This window comes from Delphinus delphis, chromosome 2 (assembly GCF_949987515.2).
Source record: "Delphinus delphis chromosome 2, mDelDel1.2, whole genome shotgun sequence".
NCBI classification, from domain to species: Eukaryota; Metazoa; Chordata; class Mammalia; order Artiodactyla; family Delphinidae; genus Delphinus; species Delphinus delphis.
In genome coordinates, this window is record NC_082684.1 from 127,095,132 (window position 1) to 127,116,812 (window position 21,681).

The window sequence follows — 21,681 nt, forward strand, 5'->3', positions numbered from 1 at the left end:
GTTGGGGACCTGTTGTGTAAGATAAGGGTCCAATCTCATTCTTTTGCATGTGGATATCCACCATTTCCCAACAGCATTTACTGAAGATTACCCAACAGCATTTATTGAAAAGACCACCTTTTCCTTTGTGTATTTTTGATGGTTTGTCAAATCTTAGTTGACTGTATATTCGTGGGTTTACTTCTGAGCTCTCTATTCTGTTCCATTGGTCTATGTGTCTGTTTTTATGTCAGTTTGCTTTAATCTGAATTATTTCCTTCCCTCTGTTAACTCTGGGCTTAGTTTTTCTTTTTCTAGTTTCTTGAGGTATAAAGTTGTTTGTGTGAGATCTTTCTTCCTTTTTAATGCAGACATTTATTGCTATGAACTTCCCTCTTAGCACTGCCTTTAAGCATCTCATAAGTTTTTGTATATTTTGTCTCAAAGATACTATCTAATTTCTCTTTTAATTTCATTCTTTGATTCACTGGTTTTTTCATGAATTTGTTTAATTTCCACATATTTGTAAATTTTCCAGTTTTCCTTCTGCTATTAATTTCTATTTTCAATCCATTGTGGTCAGAAAATATACTTGGTATGGTATCAGTCATCTTAAATTTGTTGATGTGTTTTGTGACCTAACATGTGATCTATCCTGAAGAATGTTCCATGTGTGCTTGAGAAAAATGTGTATTCTGCTGCTGGTGGGTGGAATATTTTGTATATGTGTATTAGGTCCATTCAGCATATAGTGTTGTTCAAATCCTCTGTTTACTTAATGATTTTCTTTCTAGATGTTTATCCATTATTGAAAGTGGGGTATTGAAATCTCTTATTTGTACTGTGTTACTGTCATCTTCTTCCTTCAGTTCTTTTCAATGGTTGCTTCTTATATTTGAGTGCTCTGACGGGTGCATATGCATATATATTTACAATTGTTTTACCTTCCTGAAAAATTGACCTTTTATTACTATATGATGTCATTCTTTATCTCTTCTGAGAGTTTTTGACTTCAAGTCTATTTTGTCTGATATAGGTATGGCCACCTCTGCTCTTGTTTGGTTACCATTTGCATGGATTATCTTTGTCACTTCTTTCACTTTCAGCTTACGTGTGTCCTTAAATTTAAAGTGAGTCTGTTGTTGACAAATGAGTTTGATCCATTCAGCCACTGTATGTCTTTTTACTGGAGAGTTTAATCTATTTACATTTAAAGTAATTATTGATAGAGAAGAAACTACTATTGCCATTTTGTTAATTATTTTCTGTCTTGTAGTTATTTTGTCCCTCATTCCTCTCCTGCTGTCTTGCTTTGTATTGCTGATTTTTTTTTTTTTTGTAGTAACATGCTTTGATTCCTTTCTCATTTTCTTTTTTTTTTTTTCTTTTTTTTTTTTTTTAACATCTTTATTGGGGTATAATTGCTTTACAATGGTGTGTTAGTTTCTGCTTTATAACAAAGTGAATCAGTTATACATATACATATGTTCCCATATCTCTTCCCTCTTGCGTCTCCCTCCCTCCCACCCTCCCTATCCCACCCCTCCAGGCTGTCACAAAGCACCGAGCCAATATCCCTGTGCCGTGCGGCTGCTTCCCACTAGCTATCTACCTTACTATGTTTGTTAGTGTGTATATGTCCATGACTCTCTCTTTTGAGTATCTTCTATAGGCATTTTCTTTGTGGTTGCCACTGGGTTTACATAAAACATCTTATAGTTATAATAATCTATTTCAAGCTGATAACAACATCAATCACATACAAATATGCTACACTTTTACTTCTCCCCCCCAGTATTTTATGTTACTAATGTCACAAAATACATATTTTATATCATGTATCCATTAACATACTTTTATAGTTATAGTTATTTCTACACTTTTGTCTTTTAATTTCTATAACAGAATTAACAGTGATTTAACCACCCTCCCATTACAGTATTACAGCATTCAGTATTTGTCTACATATTTACATTTACCAGTAAGCTTTATACTTTCATATGCTTTCATGTTGCTATTTAGTGTCTTTTTGTTCCCAATTGAAGGACTCCTTTTAGAATTTCTTGTAAAGCAGGTCCAGTAGTGGTGATGAATTCCCTTAGCTTTTATTTATCTGGGAAAGTTTTTATTTTTCCTTCATTTTTGAAGGATAGTTTTGCTGGATATAGTGTTCTTGGTTGGGCTTTTTTTCTTTCAGCATTTTGATTATAACCTCCCACTCCCTTCTGGCCTGTGGTGTTCCTGGTGAGAAATCCACTGATTGTTTTATGAGAGTTCCCTTGCATGTGACAAGTTGCTTTCCTTTTGCTGCATTGGAAATTCTGTCTTTGACTTTTGATAAGTTGATTATAATGTGTCTCTGTGAGATTCTTTGGGTTCATCAAAGTTAGGATCTGTTGGAATTCTTGAATTTGGATTCCCTTTCCTTCACTAGATTGGGAAATTTTAGGCCATTATTTATTTAAATAAGCTTTCTGCCCCATCCTCTCTTTCTCTCTCCTTTTGGGACTACCATAATACATACATTGGCCTACTTTACAGTACAGCATAAGTCCCTTAGGCTTTTTTCATTCTTTTTTCTTTTTATTCCTAACTGGATAATTTCAAATGACCTATCTTTTAGTTCGATGATTCTTTCTTCTGTTTGATCAATGCTGATCTTGAATTCCTCTAATTTTTTCAGTTCAATCATTTTGTTCTTCAGCTCCAAAACTTCTCTTTGGTTCTTTTTATATTTTCTACCTCTTTGTTATTTTCATTTTGTTCATACATCATTTTCTTGAGTTCATAGAACATCCTTATGATGATTATTTTGAATTTTTTGTCAGGTAATTCATATACCTGTTTCTTTAGGGCTGGTTTTGAAGATTTATCTTGTTCTTTGTAGGGGCCATGTTTCCCTTTTTCTTTGTGTGTCTTGTAACTTTGTGTTGGGATCTGCACATTTGAAAAAACAGGCATGACTTTTAGACTGTACATACTGGCTTTGTAAAGGGGAAGACACCAATCACCTTGACTAGGGAATCAGGCATTCTCTGACACTTTTGTAGGGGATGGGACTTCTCTGGGCCTGCGTGAGCAATTCCTCAATTAGAAAGGCTTGCTGGTTTCTGTTTCAGGAGATCATAACCTCTTGCTCCCTCTGGTGTCTACCTGCAGCACTGCAAGTTCTCTGGTTCTCAGAAGCAAGCTGCCTTGCTCTCTCTTGTTCTCAGGGCCTGCCAGGCATCCAAAGTATGCCAGTTTCCTGTCAGTGCCATAAGTCAGGTGAGACAGATACAAGTCCCCTGGCAGCCCTCCAAAAAGCCAGAATGCAGGACTCACACTCAACTCCCCTCCCTCCTAGAGGGGAGAACCCATGGTCTGGGGTATTATCTTCCAGTGTGGAGCTGTGCCAACTTGAGAGAGGGGTGATCATGAGTAAAGCAAAACAGTTCTTCTTACCCACATCAATGTGGCTGTTCTTGGCTTTGAGATCATCTGGGGTATTGCAATATCTTAACTGTTTACCAGAGTTCTCACAATGGTATTTTGGTCTGTATATAGTTGTTAAGTATCTCTGTGGGGAATGAGAACTGGGGCTTCCTATTTTGTCAATTTGCTCTTTTTCACTGGTCTTTCTATTGCCTTCTAATGTGCATGTCTGGTCTCCTCAAGGAGACATTTTGAAGGTAGAGGCCTACTTTTCTATGCACTGAAATGATTTAGGTACAGAGAAGATTCTTAACAATTACTTATTGAATGAAATCTGCTTTAACATATTTTAAAGTTTTCATACTTTTTGGAAGATAATACATCTCTGTTAGCCTTCATCCTAGATCATGCCTGTCTAAATGTACTGTTTTTACAGGGCTCCAAATAAATTCCTCAAGACCTTATCTTAAAAATCCTACTTTGAATCTGCGCTGCAAGAAAAAGCACATACTTTTACAGTGCCACATATGCTAATTTAGCTTTTGTAAAAATCATAATCCAGAACTGTAGAATTTCCATCCTTCCTCAAGGCATGGGCAAATACAATTTCTTCCCGAAAGCCTCTCCAATGCTCCAATTAGAACTCATTCATTCATTCATCAAATATTTAACAGGCACCTCTTATGTGCCAGGCACTCTTTTAGGCTGTGTGGGCTACTCTGTAGCTCTGATTATGTTACAGAACTTCTCATAGCTTTTCTTTAATGTTAATGTATGTAAGTTGTTCCTTCTTCAACTGTGGGCTTCTAGAGGGAAGGAACTGTGTCCAATTCACCTCTGTAACCCTGGAATCTGTACAATGCTTTGCACATAATTGAGATGAAATATAAGAGTGCTAAAACAAACTCCAAACAGCTAGACTGGGGGAAAATAAAGTCTTCGAAACCATCTCAGTTTGCTGAAGAACCAGAAAGGCTGAAGTGCACTATAATCAGGTGTCATATAAATTCCACCAGATCTCAATTAATTAGCTTCTTTTATGCTTCTTTCTAATCCTTCTGGAAAATGTGTTGATGACTATTTTCTATCCTTTACTTAAAGGGTACTAACAAGTTAGAGATCCATATTTCAGTTACATGTATATCAAAACAAGTCAGCAATAAAAATGGAAATGCACTCAAGTGATTTCCAGAAAAATAAAAATCACCATCACTAGCCACCACCACCCTCCACTTCCCCAACTTAGAAAACATACCCTCCTCTCCCAACTATCACATACTCTATCACAGCGGTATTAGAATTGACAGCTAGAGAATGAAAAGCCAAAAGGAACAGCAGAAACCAGAAAGTGCCACATATAGGGGGGATGAAATGTGTTTGACAAACTAATGTCCCCGGATCCCAGTTCTAAACTGAACAAAATAAACATAGAATGTGGTGAAATCCACTGGTTGGGAGATTAAAAGCTTTCTGAGTGTCAAGAAACCTTGAGGTCACAAGTAAGGGAATATTATTCAAAGAAAACTGGGGATTTCAAAATACAGGGAGAGGATCAAGCTACTTGTAACAAGCTCCTGGCACATAGTAGGCACTTAGTAATTGCAAGCTATTATGAGAAGCTAAGGTCTAGCTCAAATGTCCCTCCTTTGTGATGTCTCGGGCAGAGGCTACTGAGCTCCTTCCTCTGTGCTCCATTATACTCTGTACAGGTTTCCAACACACCATTTTTATATGCAGTTTACATGTCTATTCCCACTCTTATGCAGGAATTTCCTGGATGATTGGGATCATGTCTTATGCTTCTCTGGAACTGGAAATAGTAGGCGCTTACAATTATTAAGTGAGAGAATAAACAAACTACCTCATACAATAAGAAAAGGTTTCGATCAGAAAAGAATGAACAGCTAGGATGGAAGATCTTGTCTATAAGTCTTCTTGCTCATTCCTTCACATTTCAAATGTCTCTTTTGTTACTTGTTCTGTTCAAAGTACATTTATGTATCTTCTTCCATTAGCAATATAGAATAGGTTTCACAGAGTAAATTCTTCCAGATGATGCAGCATGCAACAGTGGGAGAGCATGGAGTTTGGTTTTATAGTTTTTGCTTCTTATTTTGAAATAATTTTAAATTGGTAATGGAAGAATATAAATTATATACTTTGTACAGGACAAGTAACAAAAGAGAATGGCTTTTAAATGTGAAAGAATATGCAAGAAGACTTAAAAACAGGATATGATGCAAGAATAGTAGAGTTCCCTTCAGCCAATACCCCTACTGTTAACACCTTACAAAACCATAGTATAATTACCGAAAGCAAGAAGTGAGCCAATAAAATTAACTATTCTATAGACCTTATTTGAACGTTCAGTTTTCTCACTAACGTCCTTTTTCTGGTCTAGGATCCCACATTACATCTAACTGTCAGATCTCCTTAGTTTCCTCCAGTCTGTGACAGTTCTCCAACCTTTCCTTTTCTTTCATGACACTGACACTTTTAAAAAGTACATGTCAATTTTTGTGTAGAATGTCCCTTAATTTGGGTTTGACAGACCTAGGTTGGACTCTTGACTCCGTGACTTACTATCTATGTAGCCCTGGGCAAACCAACCTCTCTGGGACTCAAGTTTCCTCATCTGTAAAATGATATTATAATACTGACTTTCTGTTTTAAAAGTTAAATGAAGCAATATATATTAAAATACCTGGAATATAATAAGGCCATACCACAAATGCTAAGTCTTTTCTCCTTGCCCCTGCCTTTCAACTATTTCTGATAGAATTTTGCTAAATGTGTAACCCGTATTTCAATGCCTTCTTTTATAGATAAAACCACATATAACTTAGCCCTCAAGTGATGACTCGGTGTCATCACTATAAATAGCCATTATTGCACTGTGTAACAGTTCTAGGTCTGTGTTTTTTGTTCTCTCTCACTGCAGTCCCTTCTCATTGTCAGTATACCTCCGTGTAAGGGCCTCATCATTTCCTTTCTGATTTTCAGCTTGAAACATATGGGGTTCCATTTATTTACTTATATATTCATCAAAGACATACTGAAGCTACTGTGTCAGGCCCTGTGTTAGGATCTCGGAGAAAGTGATAAATTACCTCCTGTCCTCCTTGATTTTATGGCTAGCTGGGGAAATGGACAAGTAAACAGTTAATTACAATTCGATGTGGTTAATTCTATGAATGACATAATGCAGAGGAGCATATAAGAAGAACACCTAACCTGGACTTGGGGAAAGAGTCAGGTTGGGGAAGGTTTCATAAAGAAGGTGCCATTATGTCTCAGTAAAGGTCTGCAGAATGTGTAGAAATTAACCATATGGAGAAGGAAAGACAGCAAAAGGCACACAGTTTAGGATGAGCTATTAGAAATACATGCTGAGTAAAAGTAGATCGGTTCTGAAAAATAAATCTCCTGTGTTATAAACTCGCAGCTTGAGAGCGATTTTGTGCCAATACCTCAGGAGCTCAGAAACTTGACCAAGGCCCCAGGGCTGTGTTCTGGAGACTGCAGTTGACAGGCCTAAACCTTTGGATATTATGCTGAGCTTACCTCTTTCAACATCTGTGAACCGAAGTAAAATTTAAGGCTACAATTGGCTGCTTGTTCCCATTTCAAAAGTATAACAGGTTTGCCCCTTTCTGACAGAGGAGTTTCTTGCTTCAAAAAAATATATCAATGGTCATCAAAAAGTCCTTTTTAAACTGACCCTTTTAACTGAGCTGGTAAGATAGGTTTTGAGACTTTCCCAGCTGTCTTCCCTTCTACAGCGCTCATTCCTACGGCCTCAGAGGTTTGCCTTTGAGCTTAACTGATTCCAAAGCCCTAGTATGACCATGTAAATTTATGATATCAGCAAGTGCTACAAGTATATTACCCATCAAATACTGGAAATTAGGAGAATGCAATATAAGATTTTCAAATTAAGAGGTTTTTCTGCCAGTTCCTATTTTACTCTCCCAATCATCTTCACTTTTTTTTTTTTTCCCCAATCTGGAGAGTAAATAAGCTTTTAGTTTTCTCCACAGGGGATATTTCTCAAATCTTAGCTGCTTCTAACTCAAAGCAATAATATTACATACCGTCAACTGGTGTATGAGGAGGTCCATTAAGAAGGTAATCTTGTTACTAAACAGAACATCAGTGCAGTTTTCTGAACAGTTATTGCAGGTGAGGTTGTAAACATTGATTGCATTGCAGAGAGACCTAACAGAAGGAGAAAAACACCACTTATAAAACTCGTGCAGCTCTTCTCTAAACAATTTAAAATACATAAAATGAATGGTATAAAAGCAACAGGCATGGGATAGAAGTCACTCTAAAAAAAAAAACAAGCCAAATATTACTAGGTACAAGGTCCATCAGCTAGATATAAAAGCTTGTAATTTTTATCCACAGCCCAGTGTTCATTAGTAACTAATTCTTACCTCTTATTAATTTCTTAGTTGCAGCAGCAGGCAATGGAAATGTACTTACCAGTCTACTGACAAGGTCTTAATAATCTAAGATTAGATATTACCCAGGAATTTTGGGATCTAGAATTCTTTGAATAATACCCAGAAAAAAAGGTCTGCCAAAGCTCCTGTTGCTAGATCTCCTGGTTGACAAGGGCAGATGATGGAAGAAGGGAGCACACATGAGGAGAAACTAGAGGCTTTCCCTGTGAGACAAGAACTGCAGAGTTCTGGGGAGTGAGCACCACACCTGCTCAGAGATTGAGCAGGGGAGGACCTAGAGAGTAAAACAGTCTAAGGTCAAACCCATCAAAGAAATGTTTTTTTTTTTCTTAAGGATTAAAAAATTATATGCCACTGTTCAAAGAAACATTTGGAGCAACACTCAATGGGTATTCTTCTGAGTGCTTTGAAAACTGTGATTAACCTGCATTGCCTGAGTGATCAATGTTGATTCCTGCCTGTCTGACTAAATCTCCTGCTTAAGTCCTATGTATAAGTGTTTCGATTTAGTCCCTTACAACCAACCCTCTAGAACAACAATTCTTAAAGTGTGAACCATGGACCAGTAACATCAATATCACGTGGGAACTTTTAGAAATGCAAATTCTCAGGTTCCACCCCAGATTACTAAATACTAGAAACTTTGGGGGTAGAGTCCAGCAATTTGTGTTTTAACAAATTTCACAGGTAATTCTGATGCATCTTCAAGTCAGAGGACCACTGTTCTGGAATAGGGGCTCTAGAGTTTGACAGAGCACTAGCATCACCTGTATATCTTCAAAGATATATACTTGCCTGAGTTCCTCCCCTGGAGATGCTAGTTGGGGAATGGGAGGGCTCTAGACATCTGCATGTTTCAAAAGTTCTATGAGCAATTCTGATGTATAGCTAGAGTTGAAAAGTACAGGTCTAAGAACCAACAAGTGACTATTCATTCATTCAACAAATATCTAAGTGCCTATGATTTTCCAGGCTCTGTGCTAGATGGACAAGACAGACAAGCTCTCTGTCCTCATGGAGCTGATGCTCTAGTAGGAGAAAGACGGTGAAGACAGCCCCTCTTGTACTTGTAATCATCTGTTTGTCTGATATAGTTGTATCTTGCTTCACATAATTGATAGGTTCCTGAAAACTGAGCATTAGAATACACTGGTTAAGAGTAGAGGTACTGGAATAAGACACTAGGTTAGAAACCCAGTTGTGCCATTTGAGGTTTTAGCAAGTTAGTCATTTAATATCTTAGCATCCATTTTCTTACCTATAAAACTGAGATAATAATACCTAAGCTTCACATGGTTATCATGAGAATTAAATGAAGTAACAGATGTAAAATATTATACTTAGGACAGTGCCTGGCACATGCTTAAATACTTAATAATGATAGACTTCGTTAGGGTTATTAATCTTATTATTCTTGTTAAGAATAATGCACAAATAAAACATTAAAAAATCCAAAGTGTGCTATAGAAGCTATTATTTCCAGGATAATAAAGCATGGCGTGTCCCAAATTTTTTCATGGCATACTGGCATAAGCAACGAAAGAGGGCTTCCCTGGTGGCGCAGTGGTTGGGAGTCCGCCTGCTGATGCAGGGTACGCGGGTTTGTGCCCCGGTCCGGGAGGATCCCACGTGCCGTGGAGCGGCTGGTCACGTGAGCCGTGGCCGCTGGGCCTGCGCGTCTGGAGCCTGTGCTCCGCGGTGGGAGGCGCCACGGCGGTGAGAGGCCCGCGTACCGCAAAACAAACAAACAAACAAACAACGAAAGGACTCTAAGTTGAAGGGAGCCAGGAGGAGGCTCAGTTCTGGCCTGAATCCCTGAGGATTGTACAGGAAAATGTGGCCTACATGTAACTCATTTAGGACACATTGGTTGGAGGCACTACCTAACAAATTCTCCACAAATGCAAATCAACATTATTTCAGTTATTAGGTAACATATTTAGATTTTTCAAGAGGACTTTTCTTTTTAATTTAAAAAATAACATGTATTTGTGATTATAAAAATAATTTTAGATAACTGTCATAACTTTGGGAAAGAGAAGCACAAATAAACAGTAAAAAACTATCAAGAGATGATTGGTATTTGTACTTCCAGTCTTCTCTTCTTACAAATATTCACTTAGTTAATATGTGTACAATGAATATTTCTCCATGACATTTAATATTCTTCTATAGGGACTTCCCTGGTGGTCCAGTGGTTAAGACTTTGCCTTCCAATGCGGGGGGTGAGCGGTTCGATCCCTGGACAGGGAGCTAAGATCCCACATGCCTTGGGGCCAAAAAACCAAAACATAAAACAGAAGCACTATTGTAATAGATTGAATAAAGACTTTAAAAATGGTCCACATCAAAAAAAATCTTAAAAAAAATTCTTCTATAACACTGTTCTTCAATTTTTTAAGAAAAAGCAGCAGAATGCTTTCTTACTCAGAAGCTTAAAAGCTAACAAAATCTTTTTCAGAAGCTTAAACCAAAGAACAGATAAAATCAGACCTCTTCTGACTGAAGCAGAAGTGGGGGACCCAGGACCCTACTTTGTTCTCCTCTCAAAGAGCCTTGAAGGGTTCCTCAGAGGCCTGGGGACACCTACGGGTGTGTTCCCTTGGAGTACAGTAAAAACTACTGAGCTTCAATACAAATAAAATTTAACTTGGTAACTTTTTGAATAGGAATGATACCTTAGTACAACACACACAAAAAAGCATGGTGAAAAGTATCTCCCTCTTACTTATTTCCCTCAGCCACTCAGTTCCCTACCTTAGAAATCACCATGGTTACTAGTCTACATATCCTTCCAGAAGTAGTCTGTGCATATGCAAGAGTTGTTCCCTCCCACACAAATGGTATCATACAAGATTTGGAGGGTGAAGTGAGCCAAGGCCATCTTCCCGTGCCATTGGTTGTTGTCCTTATCAAGCAAGGTTTGGAAAAGTGAGGTTTTCCTGCAGTAATATTCAGGTTCCATTTCCCGAATTCTGTGTGTCAAAAACCAGTGGGATAACTTGTACTACTTGATTTGATTTCCTAACCTCTGATCTGCAGCCTTAAGTACCCATTCTGTGGTTTCCCGGTTGTGAGAGAAAGTTGTGTGTGGCATTAGCTTATTTCCTTCCTAACTTGTGTTTGGCCTCAAAGGGAGCAGTGCCCCCAGTGGATATGTCTGGTATTGTTTTGGAGTCAACAACAAAAGGTCTACAACTTTTTCCAACAGTTTTGTAAACATCCAATTTCTTATTTTAAATTCCTTTTCTGATTAAAATACTTACATTGAGAAATATTATAGATTTTAAAAGATGGAACAGTGTCATCCAATGGATATAAAATTTTACTTCAATCAATCCCTTACTATTGTGCCCAATTTTCAACGTTATAAACAACACTGTTTTAATATTCAGAGTTCTTAGTTATATGCCACAGGAAGTAAGCTCTGGTTGACTTAAATATTAAGGAAATTAACTGACAGGATATTGGGTATATCATAGGATTTAGAAAACACAGGCATAGAAGTTACCCTGCCCGGACCAATATCCAAATCACATACCATGAAATTGATCTGCTAAAAAAAACACTGGGCACCATATGCCACAGCTTGAACTCACACTATGATTTTGGACACCAGATGCAGCTGCCTCCAATTGTCAAAAGAATAGAGTTTGGGATGTCCTTGCTTCTTACTTCATTAGCCTCAGAGTAAAAGTCTGGAGTGGGTATGTTGGGTTGTGAAGCCTAGGTCACAAGTTTATATACTAGACACAAAGAATACTGGGAAGCAAATACCTGGCATTCTCATGCTCTATAGCGGGAGGGCCACATTATATGCTTGGGAGCTCCAGAAACATAGGATGTGCTCAATAGCACAACTCATGTTCACAATAGCTGTCCTGAACAAATCCTTCTGCTTCCTTAGGATGAATTTTCAGCAATGATAATTTGAGTCAAAGTATATGAACATTTAAGATTTTTGAGACACTGCAAAATTCAAATTGCCTGCCAGAAAAAAATATTTTAAACCAATTTATACTCCCAGAAAAAGAGTTTCTCCATGTTTTTATCAACATCAGATAATTTCATTATAAACAACTGTTACTGATCTGACAGCTAAAAATGGAATTTTTTTTTTGCTGTACGCGGGCCTCTCACTGTTGTAGCCTCTCCCGTTGCGGAGCACAGGCTCTGGACGTGCAGGCTCAGCGGCCATGGCTCACGGGCCCAGCCGCTCCGCAGCATGTGGGATCCTCCCAGACCGGGGCATGAACCCGTGTCCCCTGCATCAGCAGGCGGATTCTCAACCACTGCACCACCAGGGAAGCCCTAAAAATGGAATTTTTAAAGGTTGCATTTCTTTTATTACTAGTGTGATCAAAGACTTTTTCATGTGCTTTTTGCCAATGTATATTTATATTTTCTTGAATTATCACTGTGAACCTTTTACCCATTTTTCTATTGGGGGGGGTCTCTCTTTTTCTTATTGATTTATAAGGCTCTTTACCAATAATAAAGATATTAACCTTTTATCATCATATGTAGCAAAATAACTTTTCCAGTCTGTTGCTTATCTAAATTTTTTGTTTTTTGTCATAAAGAATGTTTTCATTTTTATTTGATAAAATCTGTCAAACATTCCCTTTAGTACACCTGGGTATTGTGTAAAACTTAGAAGGACCTTCCCATTTCAAGATTATAAAAACATTCTTTTAAATTTACTTCTGGCATTTTCATAGATTTTTACATTTAAATGCAAGCTATGAAATTGATTGTGGGATAAGGTATAAGGTGAGTAGCCACTTATCTTTTTGTTAATTATTCTTATCCTCTATTTTAAAATTTTTATTGGAGGTTTTTATCTTTTTCTTAGTGATTTATAAGGATTCTCTCAATATAAATATAAAAAAGAGTTAATATATGTTGTTAATATATTTTCCAGTTTACCTACTGCCATTAATTTTGCTTGTTATTTTGAAGGCATTTTTTATGTACTGAAGCTAAACAATTTTAGGCAGTCAAATAATTCTTTCTTTGTGATTTATTTTTTTCTTCCTTTCCTTTTATCCTTTAAAAGGTTATTCTTCACTATAAGATGAGGTAACTACATGTCTTTGTCTAGCCATTTGTATTTATTTTTCTTTAATCATCACTGTGTGTGGTAATTTTATGGTTTTATAATTTACTATCAAATCATTTAAAATTTATTTTGGGGTGTGGCATGAGGCAGAAGCCTAAATTCCACCCCCCGCCCCAGAGATTACTCAATAATTCACCTTTTCTCTACTGGTTTGAAATGCCACCTTAACTATAACTATATATATAGGATATATTCCCTGGTTTCCTAGTCTAGTTGCTAATATTGTTCAGGATTGTGCCAATATCACATTGTTTTGTGTATTGCAGCTTTACAGTGGGACTAACATATGTAACTATAGATCCCTCAAGGCTTAAAAAAAATGAGGGTACTATATTTAGAATGACACGTGGAATTATAGTTCTATAATTGTATCCTCTTTTCCCTTTGGTTTTGATCTATAAATTTTATGGTCTTGATTTCTAATCTTTTTTCTGTCTTATTCAATTAAATCCCTACAACTTGTCTAAAATCTTTTGTGGAATATTGTAAGGCATAAATAAACAAATACATGAAAAAGCAAACAGCACATGGTAGGGGATTTTGTCCTAAAGCCCTCTGTGCTTTAAAGAAACTGCATTTACTAGTAAAGTATGGAATATGCATCTGTATAATCTTATGCTCACAAAACTCTCCAAAGAAACTTCCACAAAGAAACTACTTTCTGATGAGAAAAAAGCGGGGCGGGGTGGGGGGGGGCAGTAACCAAAAATCTCAGGGTCAGGAAAAACTTGTCCACTTAGTAGAACTTGTTTGAAAAACAACCTCTATTTGAAGAGCACCTGTCTTAGAAAGATCACTTCTTTGAACCCAGCTTGGGTGGTCTGCCCAAGCAGCTTTCCTTGTAATTTAAAACTCAAATGACTGGAAGCACTTTTTAACATCAAACAGAAAGCCCCAGATTTTAAAAGTATCTTCTGAGAAGACAGTAAAATCTTACTGTCCTTTCTGTCAAAAGTACACTGTGGTTGGGTTTAGATAAAGGCTTTCTGCTCCAAATAATCATGAATACATGAGTGAATCTTGTGTCAGTAAGTCTTCTCACTGCAAATGTTTCCTCTGAAAAACAGAGGACAGAAAAGGCGTCATAAAGCTGGGTATTTTAGCAATAAATACAGGAACCTATTTATACCCCAAAAGAACACTAATAGAATACAAGTGTAGTACACCTCTGACATTAAGATTAGTATCTAAGATGTTATGAAATAGTTAAATAGAAAAGCCCCAGGTGGTTGCAGCCTAAGAGGACTTGATAATATAACTAAGGAAGTATGTAAGTTTATATCTTTATGCAGTTTCTAGTGATTAAGACTTTTCAGGAAACACTGTTCACCAAAATCCACTATCTCATACCAGTGTCAAGAAAGCAGACATTTAAAAACAACTGTCATTGGCAGTTTAAAACCAGAGGCCTTATATTATAAATTATAATTTGCCTTTGGCTTGCATTGAGCATTTAATAAATGGCATATAGCTTATACACATGGAGGTGAGTGAAGGCTTTAAGTTCCCGCAGAGCAAAATTCTGTGCTAAGTAGGCACAGCAAGTAATAAGAGTCACACCAATACAGCTGCAAAGAGAAACTTGGAATTTTCATCAGTTACTGTTTCAGCCCTCATGTAAGCAAAGGATGGGCTTGATGTGGATAAGTGTAGGAAAGAGACAGAACATCACAAAACACAGCAAATGATATAGTTTAAGGAAAGAAGATTATCTGGACTGAACCAGAACACACAGCCCTGGAGTAATACCAGTTTCCTAGGGAAGGGAGAAATGAATATTAAAACTAGAGCTCTCAAACATATTATAATTTACCACGTACATTTTGTTTGCATTAAGCATTTAATAAATGGTATATAGCTTATATGCATTGCCATTCTCAAATTATGCTTTGTCTTTATAAAGCTCCAAACTACAAGAACTTTTTAAGATATTATTAAAAAGAATTATTTGAAACTAGGGAGATGCAACTGCAGTTAAGAATTCTAACACCCTAACTGGACCCACCAAGTGAGTGGCCCCTCACAGAACGGGGCCTGTGATGTAGGCCTGGCCTTGCAGGACTGGCCCACCTGAAAGCTGTATGTGCCAATTCTGGAGGCTAAAAACTGAGACTAGTGTCAAAGCACTGAAAACTCTATTCTATTATACAACTACTTTAAGTTAGTTCTAAGCAAGGTCCTTGCCTGATTCATCCTTTTTGGGGCCCTCATAGTATGCAGCACAGAGCTGGCTGAGCACAGAGATGTCTAAATGAAGGGACAACTGTCTTCCTTGTTTCAAGGAGAATATACAAGAATGTACAACTGTGGAACATGCTAACACATTAATTAACCACATTTCCCACTATTCTGCTTTTTTAAACACTCATTAGAATGACTAGGGGTGGGAACCCCATCCCCCAGTTAAAGATCAAGTATCTCGTAAATTCATATTGTTATTTCAGATTCAAACTCAGGACTACGGGATTTTTTCTTCAAACTCTTCTATCAACATATAACAGCTCTCTTTCCTCTCTTTGACACTGAGAATCCTGGTCCTTAAGAGCAGCAAGGATGACAGAGTTAGAATATCCATAATTACTTATTTGCTTTATGCTACATTATAACACACAGCAGTTTGAGAATAACAAAATTAATAGTACACTAATTATGATTACTGAAAACAGTTAAAAATATTTTGGCATATGCCATATCTATTCCTCACCTCCAAAGAGGCTGTACTAGCTACACTGTCAGAACATACAATCATCTCATACTACACTCTCCCTCTTAATCTTCTTTAGTTTTAGTGCCATAATTATATATTTAATGTTCACTATCAGTCCACATGTCAATGTACCTATATTCATTACTTGTCTGAAGCTTGTTCTCTATTAGACTCCTTAGCAAGGTCTTGTGGAAACAATATTCCCTGAGTTCTTGCATATTGATAAGTGTCTGTCCCTTTTATAAGGGAAGGTCAATTTTGCTGAATATAAACTCCTTGGCACGTATCTTCTTTTCTTGAGTATATTAAAAATGTTATTTCATTTTCTTCTGAAATAAAACACTGATATTGAAAAGTCTAATGATAAATGAATTTTCTTTCATTTATATATCATGTGCTCTTTTGCACTTTCAATATGTAACTTTAAAATTTGAAGTACAATTTATACACAGTTACCATTTACCCTTTTTAGTGCACAGAGTTTTGACAAATGCATTCAGCAGTGAAACCACAACCACAATAAAGATATAGAACCATCATCTCCCAAATTCCCCTGGATGGTTACTTTCTAGTCATCTCCTCTCCTAACCCCTGACTACCACATATCTGTGTTCTAATTCTGTAGTTTTGCCTTTTTCAGTCATAGAAATCGAATCATTCCATATGCAGCCTTTTGACTCTGGCTTCTTTCACTTAGTACAATGCATCTGAGATTCATCCGTGTTGCTGCATGCATAGACAGTCTGTTCCTTTTTATTTCGGAATAGTATTTAATTGCATAGATACTTTCCATGCTTATGAATTGCTTATTCATTTACCAGTTGAAGAATATTTGGGTTGTTTCAAGTTTGGGGCAATTATGAATAAAGCTGCTATAAACATTCATTTACGGGTTTTTTTGAGCACATATTTTGTTTCATTTCTCTGGGGTAACTAGGAGTGGGACTGCTGGGCCATATAGTAAGTATATATTTAATTTTATGAGAGACTTACACACTGTTTTCCAAAGTGGCTGTTCCATTGTGCATTTCCCACTAGTAGTGTAAGTAAGAGAGTTACAATTGCTCTGTATGCTCACTGGCACTTGGTAGTATCAGTTTTCTTTTTTATGAAATTTTAGTAGGTATGATGAAGTCTCTTCTTGTGGTTTGAATTTGTATTTCCTAATGAGGTAGAGCAACTTTTCATACACTTACTTGCCATCTGTGTGTCTTCTTCGGTGAAGTATCTATTCAAATCTTTTGCCCATTTATTACCTTTTATTCTGTAATGTATCCAAAGCACATAAAACACTTCCTGGTCTATACATACCAGGAACTAAAAAATAAACACTGACAACAGAGCGAATGAATGTAATACTCTCTTCCTCAACAAAAAAAGGTAGAGAAAGAACACTACCCAGCTTGGGAAACATGTGGAAAGTTCATGATTTTTAAATTTTTAAAACAAATAAAATCAGCTTTCATTTGCAAATCTTTTAGTGTCAGATCTCTTAGTTCTTCTCTACAGAAAGTAGAAAGACTCTAGTGTATATTACTGAACCAGTGAATTTAAAATTATAAAACAACATGGAATGCTAACATGTAGTGTTAACAGAGAGTGCTATTTGATTATGCTTATAAAGTTATTTATTGAGGCAAGGGAGAAAATTTTCTAAAGCAGTCTCATTTTAATAATGTTCACTTGGTCTGTTGTACCAAATAGATTTTAGACATATAGTACTGATTAGAATAAAATAAACTGAATAAAAGCAAAGCAAAATAGTATTTAACATGGAAAATGTATTTGCAAAAAGTTCTATATGTGGTCTTGCATATATGGAAATCTTTTTAAGTGTTATTATTTTATTGATAAAATTTGAAGATATGGAATAAGCAAGTCTTGGTTAATAAGAAAATGTCTTCTCAGCAAGAAATCTGAGGACAGAAGAATGATGCAGAAAATTTAATAAGGAAGAGATGATTCAGTTTTGGTATTTTTGTGACCACAAAGAATGTGGACTTGTGACAGAATTTGGAGGTATTTTTACAGTGGACATTTGGACATTTGGATCCGTGTGAGCTGCGGACAAAGAGGAAAACTTTTCCCACTGGCACAGTGATGACTAGTGTAAATCCACACTGCCTTCTCTACCTCTGACTCCCTCCATTCTGACGCTAGAACACTTAAGGTGGGCGGGGATAGCAGGGGGGCCAACATCCAGGAATTGCAAATCAAGACAGCTCAAGGGGTCTTGAAGAGACGCTAATAATGCTGCCGACCAACCGATCTGTACTATGGGTATGTAAGTTAGGTGCATCCTACACTTCAGTTTGCATCAAAATTCAATGTAACAATCACAAATGATCATTACATTGCATATCATATTCTACAATGTAACATTTTAATAACACTGAGAGTAATTTTTTAATTAAATGATTTTCCTAAGTATAATGATGCCTCAGAGCGGGAGTAAGAAACTTTCAAGTGGATATGTTATTTCAAGGGTTCTTCTTTAATTGGTGAATTTGGGACAATTAGATAGGCAATTTAATTATTCCACAGAGACATATTCTAATTTTAAATGTGAAACCATATATATTTTAAGCACAACCTAATTAGACTTTCTGCATTTCCTAAAATTAATCTCCCACTGAGAAGGTGTTATGTTTCAAAGATTACAAAAATATATTTAAAAATGTAGGATGAGCATCAAATTAAAACATTAATTTTAAAGTCTACTGTTAAACTCTGTCTTGTCTAATAACAAGACAGTTATGATTAGCAAGTCTTTAGATATGTTCTTATGTAGGATCTGGTTATATAATTTTAAAGTCACAATTAAACATGTTGGCTCTGGAGAAGACCCCAGGTGGTTTGCAATGTTAAACAGCAGATTAAAGTCGACACAACTAATTTCTTTACTTTAATCTTATTAGTGGTACAACAGCTGTCAACTGTAACCATTTGTGTTCAGCCTTCCAAGGCATAAACAAAATGCCTCAATATGTCAAATGGAGATGAGTATTTATCAATCACTATGGCTAATTAGCTTGCAAAACAATGTTTTTACTTTTATTGTCTTGGGGAAAGTTATTCACTTCTAGTAAACCTTGATCTAAAAATAGACATTTAGAATTATATTACAATAATCCTGCCTAGAAATAAGGAATTGCTTATTAACAATGGATTGTATCCTAAATTTCACCCACACTGGCAAATACCATTTTATTAACACTTAATGAGGGGCTATAACGTAGCAGATACATGGGGTGGCGCATGATTTCCACCTCTATAGTACCCACATCTGTTACTGATGGGAAATAAGTCTTATGATAAATTTACTCCATATTTGCCACCTGATTTAAGTCATGAGAAGGGTGTTTAAGGTAACACAGAAACGTTGCACTGCTTTTTTAGACTTCATTGCTAGATCTTCTCTGAACATTTTGTCTCATACATACAGATAGTTACAAGTGGTTTTGGTTCATCTTTCCCAATTTCTGTTAGATCATTCCTGTTGTCCCTCTTTGGCTCCTAACCTGTTAGGAGGGAAAAATCATTCCACTAGCATTTTCTGTACCCACACCAATAAGCCACTACAATAATTGGTTTAAAAACCTTAAACCAATCAACCAAACAATACCACCTCCACCAAAAGTAAAAAACTAAACAAATAAACTAAATAACAGCAACAAAAAAACCCCAAGCTACTCACAGGAATGATGACAGTAATTTTTATAAGGTATCAAAGAAATATTCAATTTTTATTAAATTTTTAAAGGTTAAATATTCACATATCAGAAACAAAAGCATAGCCATCATTACCCTGTAAATACCAGCTTTGTAAGAGATCCACTGAGGACCCTTATAGACTCAAACAAATTAAATCACACTTTCTACATACACCTTCAATAATTCAATTTTTTTTTGCTGTGTGGTGTAGAGTAACGTACTGATTAGTCTTATCTTTCCCGTTGTGATGTAAGCTCTTTGAAGATAAAAATCTCACATATCTCAGAAGAAATTTAACAAATACCTGAAGACTGATAATATCTCTCTTTGGTGATACCATGTAGGCAATAAGGTAGAGAAGGAAGAGTACCAGAATAGAATGCGCAGTCCTAGCTGCCAGTGTGATAACTGATGGTAAATCATTCAGTCTTTTTAAGCCTTAGTTTCTTCATTTATATAATGTGATAAATTGGTGAAGACAAGCCAAAAACTCTGTTAAATAAATGTAATATATTTATAAAACAGTTTTATTACTCTTGTATTTCTGACAATGCCAAGTGTTTTGCAGGGATTCAAAACAGCTTCTTTGTAAAGGTTCTGTCTCTCACTCATCTTTTACCCACAATACTAAACAAAGTACTACGCACATGGCAATAAAAGAATATATTAAATGACAGAATTCCTCTTTGGTTAAAATAGCATAAGCAATACGGGCTTAAATTAAGGTAGTGGCAGCACTAATAGAAAGATGAGTGAATGAAAGAGATATAAACTTTTCTTGCCAAAATGTGAAATAAATAAGGAATAAATACCTTTTACTTTTCCCTGAATTAGTCATTTTGTCCAATTCCATCAGACTTAATTATTTTTGATATTGTACTGACAGTGTTCTAATATCTTTTCCTCTTATTAGAACATTTGTGCCCTAAGAATATCAAAATGTGTACAGCTTCCCAAGCACATCCTATTATTTCAGGCCTCCATGATCTTGCACATGCTGTGCTCTCTGCCTAGTAGGATTTGTTAATTTGGCAAACTCTGAATCTATCTTTTAAAACCCAATTTAGATGGCATATCCTACAGGAAAGATTCTGTGTCCTCCTATGGCAGTTAATTACTCCATCCTTCATGCTATCTCTGTACTTGGTGCATGCTTCCATAGTTATTCTTAGCACATCACACTAAATTACCTCGTCCCTTGTTTAGCTCACCTCTTAATGAATGAGCCTGCTGAGGGTATGGACAATGTTTTATTTCCACAAGTCTACTGCTCAGCACACAACTCTCAATCAGAATTGTACAAACCTCCTAGGTATGTGTGTAAAGGTATAATAACATATTTGGTTGTCACAATGACTGAGGGCAGAGGTATTTAATGGGCTATTACACACCTTGCAGTGTGCAGGGCAATCCCGCATTCTGACCCAGTGCCACTGGTATCCCATGCTAGAGTGTGACAATTCACAAAGCCCTTTTCTACATATTAGCACTTCACCTTCACAACAACCCTGTGAGATGGAAATCTTTCCCCCATTTCCCAGATGAAAAATACTACAGCACAATAAGGTCTTAAGAGACAGGTCTCACATTAAATACTGGCAAAGCTGGTATTTGAACTCTAATGCTCTGACTCTAAATCCCAGCTGAGTTTAATCCATTAGTGCATTATATTCCCTTTTCTCTAATTCTAAATACAGATATTCCTGGCTTCAGTTCTAGAACTAATCAAGTGGGAAAGTGAATATGTTTATAGAAGTAGATTTTAGCCTAAAATACATTATGTGTTAGACTGTGTACATATTTGTAAAATGTGATATTATAATCTTCATCCTATTTAGGTGTTTCTCAAGAATCTAAGTCCCAGACAGTAACAAAAGAAAAGAGGTTACAAAGTTAGCAAATTGCTACATAGTTCATAATTCTGAAAGTGCTACAGAGTATTTCAGTAGGACTGCTGTGTTACACTGTCTAGAACACCAAAGGACTTCGTCACAAACTCTACATCAATTGTTTAGTGCATTGACACTTTCCTCACAGAAATACACTGCTGATTTTAGAAGGAAATTAATAAGAAAATAGGATTCACTTAATAGAAATTAGCTTTACAACCATCTTTGCTGGAATGCATAAATTTGAAAAAACTGAGAGAGATTTGTATTTACATTAACTCAAATGTCAATGCTGAGAACTATTTATATGAATTTTTATTTTCAGTAAGGCAATAACCTGAACTCTGAATCAATAGCTAGGCTTGATGAAAATGATTCCCTGGAGAA

At 36.3% G+C, this 21,681-nt stretch overlaps 1 protein-coding gene across 1 annotated transcript in view; it reads right to left on the reverse strand.

Moving 5' to 3' along the window:
* The window catches only part of SCAPER (S-phase cyclin A associated protein in the ER), a 493,174-nt gene that overhangs the window by 125,540 nt on the left and 345,953 nt on the right, over positions 1 to 21,681 (reverse strand). The window contains exon 25 of the mRNA XM_060005554.1: positions 7,488 to 7,611. Coding sequence (XP_059861537.1) covers positions 7,488 to 7,611 — 124 coding nt within the window. The remainder of the gene's footprint in view (positions 1 to 7,487; positions 7,612 to 21,681) is intronic.